Source organism: Mauremys mutica, chromosome 6 (genome assembly GCF_020497125.1).
Source record: "Mauremys mutica isolate MM-2020 ecotype Southern chromosome 6, ASM2049712v1, whole genome shotgun sequence".
NCBI classification, from domain to species: Eukaryota; Metazoa; Chordata; order Testudines; family Geoemydidae; genus Mauremys; species Mauremys mutica.
Genome location: NC_059077.1, coordinates 76,914,213 through 76,927,212, shown reverse-complemented (window position 1 = coordinate 76,927,212; position 13,000 = coordinate 76,914,213). Strand labels below are relative to the sequence as shown.

Below are 13,000 nucleotides of genomic sequence, written 5' to 3'. Positions count from 1 at the left end.
GGGCTCTTGGGGGAGGTCAGAAAGTTATTGTGGGGGGGACACGGTATTGACACCCTAACTTCTGTGCTGCCTTCCGAGTTGGGTGGCCGGAGAGTGGCAGCTGCTGACCAGGCGCCCAGCTCTGAAGGCAGCGTCCTGCCAGCAGCAGCTCAGAAGCACGGGTGGCAATGCTATACCATGCCACCCTTAATTCTGCATTGCTGCTGACGGCAGCTCTGCCTTCAGAGCTGGGCTACTATCCAGCAGCCGCCTTTTTCTGGCCGCCCAACTCTGAAGACAGGTTTGCCACCAGCAGCAGCGCAGAAGTAAGGGTGACAATACCGCAACCCCCCTACAATAACCTTGCAATCTCCCCACAACTCCTTTTTGGGTCAGGACTCCTACAGTTACAACTCCCTAAAATTTCAGGTTTAAATATCTGAACCCATGAAATTTATTATTTTTAATATCTTATGACTGTGAAATTGACCAAATGGACCCTGATTTTTGCTAGGGCCCTAATTATAAGATGCACTTTTCAGTTGCTTATAACTTTGCCAAACTTAAACCATTTAGGCTGAAGTTTTACATGCCAGAAGTATGTCTCAGGCCAATTTTTTGGGAAAATTATAGTCAAAATAGTTTAGCTTCAAAATGAGACTAAGGAAAAATATGTTTTCCACATGTTAAAAAATTCTGCCTATCTTTTCTATGAAAAGCTCTAGTGCCCAGATGCTTTGGAGTAGGGGCTTGGAATTTGGCAGGAGGTGGCTTTTTTTGTTGTTGTTGTTGTCAGGAATGTGTTTTTGCTGTCCTCATGAAAATCTGCTCAAATTTGACCACGTCATAAGCCTTTGGGGAAAAAATTACAGTTTGTACATGCTCAGTAGAGACTTTTTTTTTAGATTTTAACAGCTAAAATCTCGAAAATCACATTCTCACTGCATCCGACGAAGTGGGTATTCACCCACGAAAGCTCATGCTCCAAAACGTCTGTTAGTCTATAAGGTGCCACAGGATTCTTTGCTGCTTTTACATTCTCACTGAGGATGCTCAAGCCTCTAAATTAGTGTCTGAAGCACTCTGATACTCTAGCGATGAGCACAACAGTCAAGCCCATAAGGAAATAAATAATTCTGTTTTCAGAAAAGGGTTTGATGAGCATGTACCTCAGCTTGCATGTCGGTCTATTTCACATTTAGCGATAGGGCAATATATTATTTTTCTTCAGATGGCAGTCAGTGAAGATCAGCAGCTAACTTTAAGCCAAGTTACTGGCTTGTAGCTAAAACTGTCTTCTGACCAAAAACCCAAACCAACAAAACTTTTAAAAAGTGATGCAAGTTTTTTTAGTAGACTTCCACAACTCTTTCCAGGTCTCACAAATAATAGGACATAAACACAATAGCACAACTGTATCAGGTGCATATGCTTTTACTGCTTAGATTTGCATTAAAACACAATACTTTACACTTTTTGGTATTACCATTCACAATTTCTATTTCCTCTATGTGATCCCTTTAAGAGGTAACGTGATAGCTCAGTATGAGACCTGGATCTGCTGAATCAAAGCAGATGCTTTTTACTTATGTGCTAATTGTTTAGATCAATTATGCTAATTGGCAGATTTTTCTTTTAAGCTTTCATTAAATTCTTTGTACTTTCCGTATCTTATTCTGAGCTCTTCATTGTACATAGCTTAACACTTCCAATACACTTTTGATTTTCAAAGTAAGACAAAATTATTTCTCATACTTGTGCCCATACTTAGCTTTCATAAAGGCTGTTTTGAATGGGGAAATTCAACTTTTATCATTTAAGAACTTCACTTACCTTCAAGCCCAATACTTCATGATTTCCTTATTTCTAATTTTAACAAAACCCTTTAGTCCAGCTCTGTTCCATCTCATTCTTGTTGTAAAAACAGCTTCAACCCTACTATTCTTAAAATGTTTTTGCTATCTTACTGTGATGTGTCTCGTCATTCATAGCGATAGGTATGGTTTACCAAGACACCATCCCTAATTCTGTACTATTCCAGGTTGGAACAGTAGAGGATCCTCTCTCAAAAAGGCACATTACCTCTCTGCAGAAACAAGCCTACATGGTCCCTTGGGCCAAATATTGCTCATAACTAAGGCTTCGTGTCTGTCACAGAGGTCACAGAAGTCACGGATTCCGTGACTTTTCATGACTTCTGCAGCAGCCGGTTCTGGCTCAGGGGCTGCCCAGACCACAAGTGTGGGTGGGGATGTATGTGGGAGGAGGCTTAGGGTTGGGGTGCAGGGCTCCCACCATCATGTCCCTATATCTCCTAGCTGGAGGGGCCAGAGGGCTCCGCGCACTGCCTACGCACACAGGCGCCACCCCCAAAAGCTCCCATTGGCTGTGGTTCCCGGCCAATGGGAGCTGCAGAGCCAGCACTTCTGGTGGAAGCAGTGCGCAAAGCCGAGCAGTTACCTTGCGATCCCCACCCTGGCCCCACCCCCACCCCGAGCCAGCGGGTGTCCAGGCCCATCGCCCCAGAGCACTCCTGGCCTCCCAGCCCAAGTTTTATTTAGGGGTATATACTAAAGGTCACGCCTGTCCATGACTTATACTAAAGATACCCATGGCTAAAATATAGCCTTACTCATAACTCTTCCCAAATGCACCTGCAATGCACACACTACTTCCTCTCAATTTCTCTTTTACAGATCGAGTACATTACCTTTTGAATGTATATAGTTAATGTATGTGAGATGCTTTTCTCTTATTTTGAAAATAGAGTTTTCTGTAACTAGCCATGCAAATAAAACTGTAAATTTAAAATACAAACACATAACATTTAACAAAATTAAGTAATCAGAGTTTCTCAAATTTGCCCAGATTTTTTTTTTTTAATTGAAAACACATACCTACCTGGTTTCTTGTAAGTGACATAAATATAGAGTCCAAGGACTATGACATATGTTAGCAGTGCTGCCCACCAATTAATGACGAACATCACTATGCAGCAGAGAATCGCTCCAATAAGGGAAACCCACATATTGTAGTACTTAAAAGCAGGACGCCAACCTAATCAAAGCACAAATAGGAAAAGTTAAAGAATTTGAGAGAGAGAGAGAATATATTAAAAATTTTGGCACATATTTATACTTGGAGCTCATCCAACAACTTCTTGCAATATTTCAAAGAAAACTGCATCTATGTTATTAAGGACAGGAGCAGAAATGTTTATATGGCAAGAAGTATAGATGACTTTTTAAAAAGTGGAGTTTGACATTATTTCTGTGCTAGATATTCCCAGAAGCCTGGTGAGTGGGAGTATTTGGCATAGAGGTCCATACATTACTCAGATTTGATTTTTGCTTTGCAGTATACCTTTAGAAGATGGTCCAGCATGAATCACAATGCAAATGACTGCACGCTATGTTAGTGGGCGCTATCCTTTTAGTTCCGCATTATGACTCCAGTTAAGCTAACTAATACTACTAGCTAACTATTTTTAATGTTTTTGTGTATTTGGATAAGAGCAACTCCTAAGTATTCAAGAAAAAGGACAAATATCAGGTGTAGAGTATAGCCAGAGACATTCAGGAATAAAGTGTAACTGTCAAAGAGAAATACTGAGGTTGCCAGAGTTTGACACCAGGAGTTGCTGAAGGGCTGTTCAGAAAGAGGTATAAGGATCATCTATTCTGATAAAGACAGCAGTGACTAATAGAGTGTATTTAGGCTTGGAAGCATTAGGTTTTTAAAATCAGTAAATATCTATATCACTGTACATACACAAACCGACAAAAATATTTCCACTGATAATCAAAATGTACAGATTAAAAAACACTGCTTGAGAATTTAGAGTTTGATTTAAGGCTATTCACGTCTTTTGTATTTCGACATGACGTTGACCATTTGTGTTTTAATGGTTACAAAGCTTTACCTTTTTTAATCTGTGTCTACTATCATTAACTGATTGTCTGACCCTACCCCCAGGTTCCTGCAACTGAAAATCTGAACTGATAAAAATCGAAAAATGCTTAAAACTCACGATTTTGAACAATTAAAAATTAAATATGAAAAAGTTGCTTAAAAATAAACACTGATTTTATCCATATGAATTATGAAAACAAAACTCAAATTCTGCCAAGAATATTAGTGTTTTAATATGGCTAAGCTTCAAATACTGCATCATAATTTGTGATCTACACATATTCTTCCAGAAGTGAATATACCCATACAGCTTGACATACAGAAAATTCAAAATATGCCTGCTTATTTACATATACAATTGAGCAGGCTCAATTGTAAATAGAAATAGGATTTACATATCTATGTGGGCTTTCAACATATTAATTTTATTGCTTGCGTGTATAAGCAATAGAATAAAATAAACATGCGCACAAAGTTAAGTAAACACAAATTGAAGGCTACTTAATGCACCTTTATAAGTTTGGCCCCAGACAAACAGAGTGAAGATGACTTTTTTTAAAAAGGGCTCCAACCTAAACTCAGTAGGCTAAAAACTGAAATAGAAATTCCTATTTATGTTGAATGCAATTCTTTTATAGGCATAACAATACTTTTGTTACAGATAAAATTAAAAAAACTGAAGCATAACAACTTCGCTGCCCCATTTCTTGCGATTAGGGTCATCAACTTTTAAGCCCTGGGGCAAAGGAAACAAATAAGAACACCATAAGGAATTCTTTTCCTGAGGGGCAAGCAGTAGTCTCTACAAACAGCTCCCCTTTTCATCAGGATTGCTGAAGTAAAAACTGAACAATAAAACTCCCTTCCCACCAGCGTCGCCACACAATCCCAGTGACACCCAGTGTCGATGGGAGGGAAATAAAAAAGGACAGCAAGTCCTGGTCCAATAATCTGTTAGGAGAAAGTATCACTCCCTCCTAGGAGCACCTTCCTCTCTCATTGAGGGCTTTAGTTTTCTTATGGCTTCCTTGTTCATGAGGCATAGCTCTTGGCTCCATTCATCACCTGCTTAATGGCAGTATTTTTTTTTCTCTCCCTCTCTCTCTCATAACAACCAGGTGTGAGCCTCAAGGCAGTTCCCTTAGAGACTGAGTCCCAGTCTCTTTACCCAGTGAAGTTTTACTCCTTTGTAGTTCAGGCTAGGATGAGGCATACACCTCATTAGCTTGGCACTCTCAGAGGTCAATGAGAGATGATGGGTATTCAGAACGTTAGAAAATTCAAGCCAGTTATTCAAGCGCCTAAACATGAAAACAGGCCATGTCTATAAACAGAGTTTAATTTGCATTGCGTTTTTGTGCACCAACTGGTGTGTTTTACATAGTATGCACTGACTGCATACAGAGTCATCAATTGTTTTGATTCAGTATGTATCAGTGTCTACGTGGCTGGGACTTTGTGCGATGACAGCAACAATAATACTGCTGGAATGCTGAGGTATACAACGCCAGGAGCAAATGGACAAGTCTTGGCCTTGTGCCAGTATTTGAACAGGAAGGTGACATCTGTTCTACATGAGCAATAGAGAACACACAGACAGATGGTCAGTCCTGGCATCATGCAAAGCAGCATGGGATAGCAGTGGGTAGTCTGCCAAGCTAATGAGAATGAGCGATGTGTGCACGTGAACATTAGTCCACACTAACTCAATATGCAGTGAATTTAACACATTTTCAAAGTGGATTATAGAATACATATTAAGTGGCTAATTAGTATGCCATAAACCTTTGCATCATGTGGACATAGGTCATTCGAGTGCGTACTCACTAATGTTAGTGTGGACTAAATCCTCCACATAAACAAGCCCTTATGCTCCTAACTTAAAGCACCCATTTTTTGAAAATCCTGGCCTTAGTCCTTAAATACCGTTGAGCTTTCAAAACAAATTGAGAAACAAAAATCAAAGCTTTAGTCACATTTTAAATAATGCACCCACACACGTGGTTTAGAATTAGTTGTTGGAAGGCATATTAGGAGGAAAAGAGTCTTACTCAGGTTCCCAAGTTGTGACAGCTACAATCACAAGTCTCCTATAGTTACCAAAGAGGCTGCTTTAGTGTCAGCCTTAGGAAGGGGTTTGATTTGGCTAGTCTAGTAATTTTTCTAAGATTATTTTAATAAATTCTTTAATTAGTAAATTAATAACTTCTATGCAGAAATACTTTGTTTCTAGAGTAGCTTTAAAATGTGTTAAACCCCAAATATGAAATTCCTACCTGGAGATTTTGCAAGTGAGGCATGGAATACAGAGAAATTAATTAAGGCATATGAAGCCAAGAAGAAGTTGGAGATTATTGGAGCAATGACATTCAATTCAGCTGTAAAAACACAAAGAAAAACAAGTAGTTATTAAGCTTGTTGTCAAACCGCTTTAAAAATCCAAGGGCCAAAAGTTTGCTACAAGGGCCTCCTTCTCTCTAGTGGAAACAGTAAATTTGTAACACATTTTATTTTATTCAGATATATATTATGGTCTAATACCATAAACTCCTCTAAACAATTTCTCTGCAATCATTTCAGCTACTATGGGAAAAACACACATTAAACTAAAATCTGCTTCAGAAACAACCTATTCTGCCACCAAAATCCCGTCACCCTTGTGTCTCCAGCCAAATTCACTTTAAGATACTTTTTAAAGAGATTTGTGGAAAATCTGTTTTCTCAGTTCAAGAGTCCAAATATTAACATGTTCAATTATATCTTGATAAAGTCTAGTCTATTTTAAATCAGTAATCTTTACCTTTCTCCTCCTCCAAAACACTCAAAGAGTGCCTCCCCACTCAAATAAATGTTTAGTCTACGTTTTATTTTCTCACAGAATCATAATAAACTTTGAATTTAAATGTTTCAAAAAACTTTCAATGTGAGTTACAATTCTTTGTGATCAATTAATGTGCAGCAGACATTTGTTCAAAATATTCCCTATTTAACTTGCAGGCACTCAAGGAATACCAAAGTTGTTTAAAGTATGATATGTTTGCTATCTGACTACACTGTTTGCTAATTCAGATTATTTACATTTTTTTTTCCAGAATTACACAATTAGCCCATGAATATTAAGTTTTCATTAGTCTGCAATAGTGTTGGAATGTGAGAGGGAGACATTGCGGTTTAATAGAGATTTGTGGCAAATGGAGAAGCATATTCGCCTGACTCCCACCTTAACAGAAGACTGAAGCAAGGCTATTACTGTTATTGCTGATGTGACACTTCAATGGTGTGTGTGCGCGCACGTGGGCGGGGGGGGGGGGGGGAGAAGGTCTTGGCAGATTCACATAGAGGTTTGGAATCTGAGATGCAGCATCTAGGCTCTCTGTAACTAGTCTCAATGCAACTGCAGACAGACAGAGAGGGGTGCAGTCTCTGCCCTCCTCTGCAGAGAGAAGAAAACTCATTTTCCCCCTCTTTTCCTTCCTAAAAGGATTAGGAGGTGGGAAAGCGTAGGGCTCTCCTTTTCACCTGGATAGAGAGCAGTAGTAGTAGCCATCACTAGTCATTTCCCACCACCACAAAGGACTGAAATCAAAGATACAGCAGTTCAAGAACATGACACTTTAGTCCACTAGGACCCTCTTCATTCTAATGAAACCTCCAGACCACATGTGGCAGCAGGGATAACTTGGTCTTTCCTTCCTCCAACAGCCTTCAAAAATGCAGAATAAGCAAGATGGGGGAAGAGATAAGAGTAACAGCAACAGTTTTTAACATAAGCAGTCCTGGAAGGGGCTAGAGGATGATGTGGAAGATCTTTTATCTGCCTGCAAGGAATGTATTATTACCTGGACTGGCCCCCCACCTCTGGCAGCACCAGGAGAATCTTGCACTTCAGTGGTTCAGTGGATAGCAAACTTTAAAGTCCTCTATTTGTGCAAGCTTGCCACTCTCGGAAGCATAGATTAGTGATGTTTTATTGTCTAATATGTATGTATTAAAAAAATCTGTAAATAAATATAAAAGGCTTTCACATCATACAACAGCGCTCTATAGTAGGCTAATCGATAAGAAGATAATACAATAGGGTTGGGAAAGGATTAAAAAAAAATCTGATTAGCTAAAGTCTGTGGATATTAACTGTTACCTTCCCCTATTAAATGAGATTGAGGCCTTGTCTACTACCAGGGTAAGTTGATCTAAGTTACGCTACTCCAGTTACATGAATAATGTAACTGGAATCAATGTAGCTTAGATCGACTTACCGTGGTGTCTTCACTGCGCTGCATCAACTGGAGATGCTCTCCCATCGACTTCCCTTACTCTTCTTGGGGAGCTGGAGTACTGGAGTTGACCGGAGAGCACTATACTGTCGATTTAGTGGAAGACCTGCTAAATCAACACCAGCTGCATCGATCTCCCTGATAGTGAAGACAAGCCCTGAGATGAATCTGAAGTAACTTCTGAATATGTGGGAGAACAATCCTCAAACCCCATCACTTGAACATGTTTCCAAACACAAGCCAACACCTAAAATTTTTTAAATAAAAATCGATCCCCAAGACTCTATGGAGCCTGTCATCCAAACATAAGACAGTACAGCATTTTATAGCAAAAAAAGAATACATTCAAAATTTTTACTCCAATTTAAATTAACTAACCAATTAATATGAATCCAAGAGCAATCAAGAAAGTTAGAATATATCCTCGTAATGGTTCATTGTTCTTCCCATAGCCTTTAGCAAACATTAGAAGACCTGGATAGATATTGTCCTTACATAAAGCCTAAGAAAGAAAATACAAAGTTAGTAAGGTTTAATTAATTAAGATAAATTTTGCATGAGATACACACTAATGCATTCAATGAGGGCTAGTGTTGTCTAGTTAGAGCATGGGATTGAGAGTTAGGGCATGCTGACTATTTCTTACTCTGCCTTTGCATTACTGTGTGATCTTAGAGCAAGTGACACCTTCCCATTCTTGAGTTTTCACCTCTATCAATACAATGAGGATAAACACTTTCTCTTCTTTGTAAATCACTGACATTTGTCATGTGACAGTAGTAAAAAAAAAGTCACAAAATTAATCACTTTCTTTAATATTGAACCAGGAATTTCATCAAGATATGGAAAATATTCTCAAAGCTACTCTCTCTCTGCTTTACTCTAGTGCTTTTGTGTCAAACCTTTCTTATCCCCCTTCGCTATCTGACTTCCTGCTACAGGGTTGTTGGGTTTGGGGTTGGTGTTTTTTGTTTGTTTTTGTTTTTAAGTGTATGGTATCCTCTCATGATTCTCAAACATGAAGCATTCCCTCAGTAACTAAACTGCAGTTATCACACACACACACACACACACACACACCCCTAGGTGGGGGCATTATCTTTAACTCTGAAAAAACACAGAGCCCTTTATTACTTACCTCAACACCACAAGTGAGGGGAAAAAACATGTAACAAAACAGGACCTTTCAGCTACAGCAACTAGCTAAGTGTGAAGTCATTTATAAAGAATATACAATAGCAAGACTATGAAATGGGTATAAAAAGATCCTTGGGAAATAAGTTTTACAAACTCTACAATTTTACTCAGTCATTGTTACAATATCTTTAAGCATTCTGAATTGCAACTAACTGCAGTGCATTAGCTCCAAAAAGTAACCACCAGTAGATATGGAGGATATCCAACTACTACTACCACCAAATACAAGAGAAGTGCATTGAACAGAACATGCACCTGTATGCTGTCTTCATAGATCTGACAAAGGCGTTTGATACCGTCAACAGGGAAGCCCTTTGGACTATTCTAACACGACTTGGCTGCCCAAGAAAATTTGTCAATTATACGCTTTTTTCATGACAGCATGACAGGCGAAGTATTGTCTGATGGAGCCACATCAGCCCCCTTCAACATCACCAACGGCGTGAAACAAGGATGTGTTCTCGCTCCTGTCTTATTTAACCTGTTCTTTGCATGCATCCTTAACCATGCAATGAAAGATATGGATCGAGGTATACATTGGAAATACTGGCACGATGGTTCACTTTTTGACCGCCGTCGCCTGAATGCAAAGACTAAGACAGTGCAGAAACTCCTTCTTGAGGCACTCTTTGCCGACGACTGTGCCCTCATGGCTCACACTGAAAATGATCTTCAGCACATTGTCAACAAGTTTGCCGAGGCCTCACAACTTTTTGGACTAACTATCAGCCTCGGAAAGACAGAAGTTCTCCATCAACCTGCACCTGGATCAAATGCTTCTGTCCCGAGTATCTTCATTGATGGCACTCAGTTTAAAGTAGTGGAGAACTTTAAATACCTGGGTAGTGTCATATCCAGTGATGGATCACTGGATAATGAGATCAACGCACGAATATCCAAAGCAAGCCAGGCACTTGGCTGTCTGCGTGTCAAAGTTTTAAACCACCACAACATCCGGATGTCAACAAAACTGCTTGTGTACAGAGCTGTTCTTTCATCTCTTTTGTACGGGTGCGAAACATGGACACTATATAGGCATCACATCAAACAGCTCGAAGCATTCCACATGTGCTGCCTCCGCAACATCATGAAGATCCGCTGGCAAGACAAAGTGCCCAATCTTGAGGTCCTCGAGAGAGCCCAGATGACAAGCATCGAAATGATGATCATGAAGTCACAGCTACGTTGGACCGGTCACGTCAGCCACATGGATGCCAACAGAATCCCCCGCCAGCTTCTGTATGGTGAGCTCTCCCAGGGCATCCGGCATATAGGTCGTCCATGGAAACGTTACAAGGTCACCATTAAAGCCCATCTGCAGTATAGCAGTATCAAACCTAGGGACCTTGAGGACACCGCCAGTGACAGAACACAGTGGCATGCAACAGTCAAATACCTGCATCGCCTTTGAGGAAGACTGCTGCCGGTGTCTACAAGAGGCATGCGAACGAAGTCACAGAGCACAACCCACCGACTGCGAACTTCCCATGCACCAATATAGAAAAGCTCCCTGTTCCCAATATTCCAGTTTAAAGCTGATTCAAGTTCTTTTGTTATGATACAAAGACATTATGTATGCTTACCTGAAAAATCTTAGGTGCACTCACTAAAGATGCCAATGCAGAAGAAAGGGTGGCTGAAAAGATACCAGCAGAAATCAGTGGTGCAAATCCTGATACCATGCTCATTACCTGAAAGCAGGATATAAACATTTTAATTTCTTGGACTGAAAAACATCTGCCTCCAAATAAAACAATTACTTTAATAAAAATAAAACTAGAATTCTATAGACAAATGTTTCAGTTGAACTCCTTCAGGACTGTTACAATAGCATTCACACAACACTGTCTACAGAATCTTCTTGGTTTTTTATTTCTACAACTCCTAGATTTTTTGTTTCAAATACCATTTACTGTTCAAAGTATGGAGAATATTTCAGCACAATAAACTCTGGCATTTTTCTTTTAAGCCAGATATATGATTTCTTAAAACAGACTGTTAGCTGCTCTGTTCAACCAAGTCTGAGCTCTTCAGCTAGAGAATCTGGTGGGCCAAATTTAACTGCATAAACTTGTAAACAAACATAATGCAACTACCAATCTTAAGTGCATCAAAAAATGTCTCATTAATGGCCTAAGGAAAGAATTCACTTTCCTGTCAGTTACATCAATAAGAGCAATCATAAGTCAAAAGAGAATGTAGTTTTAAGAGAAGTATTTTAGCTGTCTGACAAAATACAGTATTTTATAAGGTATGGCTTCAGGCATAGAGATCGTGTCTGTTTGACAGAAATTTCTGATACCTAAAATACTGAGGAAAAGGAAGTCACATTGTTGAAGAGCTCTCCCTAATATCAGTCTCAGATTTTAGACTGTGGAAGCTCCACCTGGAAGGTGGCCAGCATCCTGCAGACTGAACATCTTAAAATTTATAAATAGGGAAACTGTTTCAATGAGACTCTTCTTCAGGGAAATTATCCCCACCCTTCTCAGGAAGATCATCCCTGCTTACGCAGCTGCTAGAAGCTAGGGGGAAGAACTCTTTAAAAGGAAGAAGGTCTGTTTGTGGAAGGATACCTGTCCGTAAGACTGAACAAACAGCCTTTTCCACCTAAGGCTAGAGGAACAAGCAATTAGCAAAAACAGAGGAGACACTTAAAAAAAAAAAAAAGGCAAAAAAAAAAAAAAAAGCAAGGAGGGCCCCAGATGCTGTATGGGAAAGAAATCAAGTTGTCATAGTAGCTAACAGAGGAGTGTTATGACCAGCAGTAGCAAGCAATTAGGCAGACCAATCCCCATCCCCCACCCCATATAGGGAAGGCCAGTAGAAAAAAAGCCAAAAATTACAGGGAAGTGACTGATTAGGAGCAAAAGAATTAGAGCCTCACTTATGTGGCCTGAGAGAGAAAACCAAGCAGAACTCTAAGAAAAAGCCTTAGTCCTGTAGTACTTAGACTTGGATGGAGGAGAAAGTATAAATTCAGGCTTCCCCTATTGCCTGAGAAATAGGAATAGAGAAGGACAAAACAAAAAACTCCCCAAAGGTCTGATTTCTTAGAGCTCTGGGTCTGTTATTTGGTGGAAAAGGGAAGGAAGAGAAAACAAGACAATCCCTGAATGTCAATGGATCTAATACTTTTAGTTTGCTGGAAGAAAGAACAGTGCTATAGTGGCCATAAGATCCATTCCCAGTTGCTGGTATGCATTAGAGCTTCAGCAACCTGGTGTTTTAACTATATGCCACAAAAGGGAGTGATATGATGAGGTCCAGTCTGACAAAGGAGACAAAAAGTATTCCCCTCCCAGGACCAGGAGCATGCAATCTCTGTGGATGGTCCAACATTTTCTTGCAAACATTTATTTCATAGATTCTAAAGACCAGATAGGGACCATTGTGATCATCTAATCTGCTCTCCTGCATAACACAGGGCATAAAACTTCCTCAAAACATTGCTTGTTTGAACTAAAGCATTTGTGTTTTAAAAAAAAACATCCAATCTTGATTTTAAAATTGCCAGTGATGGAGAATCCACCACAACCTTTGGTGTATTTTTCCAATGGTTAATTACTCTCACTGTTAAAAATTTGCACGTTACAGTCTGAATTTGTCTAGCTTCAGTTTCCAGCCATTAGATCTTG

General features: G+C 39.6%; 1 protein-coding gene and 1 long non-coding RNA gene across 2 annotated transcripts in view; one reads left to right on the top strand and one right to left on the bottom strand.

The window, feature by feature from the left end:
* Nucleotides 1-7,790, top strand: part of LOC123372393 — a 50,907-nt gene extending 43,117 nt beyond the window's left edge. The window contains exon 4 of the long non-coding RNA XR_006580259.1: nt 7,594-7,790. This is a non-coding gene — a long non-coding RNA (uncharacterized LOC123372393). The remainder of the gene's footprint in view (nt 1-7,593) is intronic.
* The window catches only part of SLC12A2 (solute carrier family 12 member 2), a 102,884-nt gene that overhangs the window by 27,137 nt on the left and 62,747 nt on the right, over nt 1-13,000 (bottom strand). Inside the window, exons 11-14 of the mRNA XM_045020452.1 lie at nt 10,946-11,053; nt 8,544-8,667; nt 6,168-6,269; nt 2,881-3,036 (exon numbers count right to left, since the gene is read on the bottom strand). Of these exons, the coding sequence (XP_044876387.1) occupies nt 2,881-3,036; nt 6,168-6,269; nt 8,544-8,667; nt 10,946-11,053 (490 nt within the window). The remainder of the gene's footprint in view (nt 1-2,880; nt 3,037-6,167; nt 6,270-8,543; nt 8,668-10,945; nt 11,054-13,000) is intronic.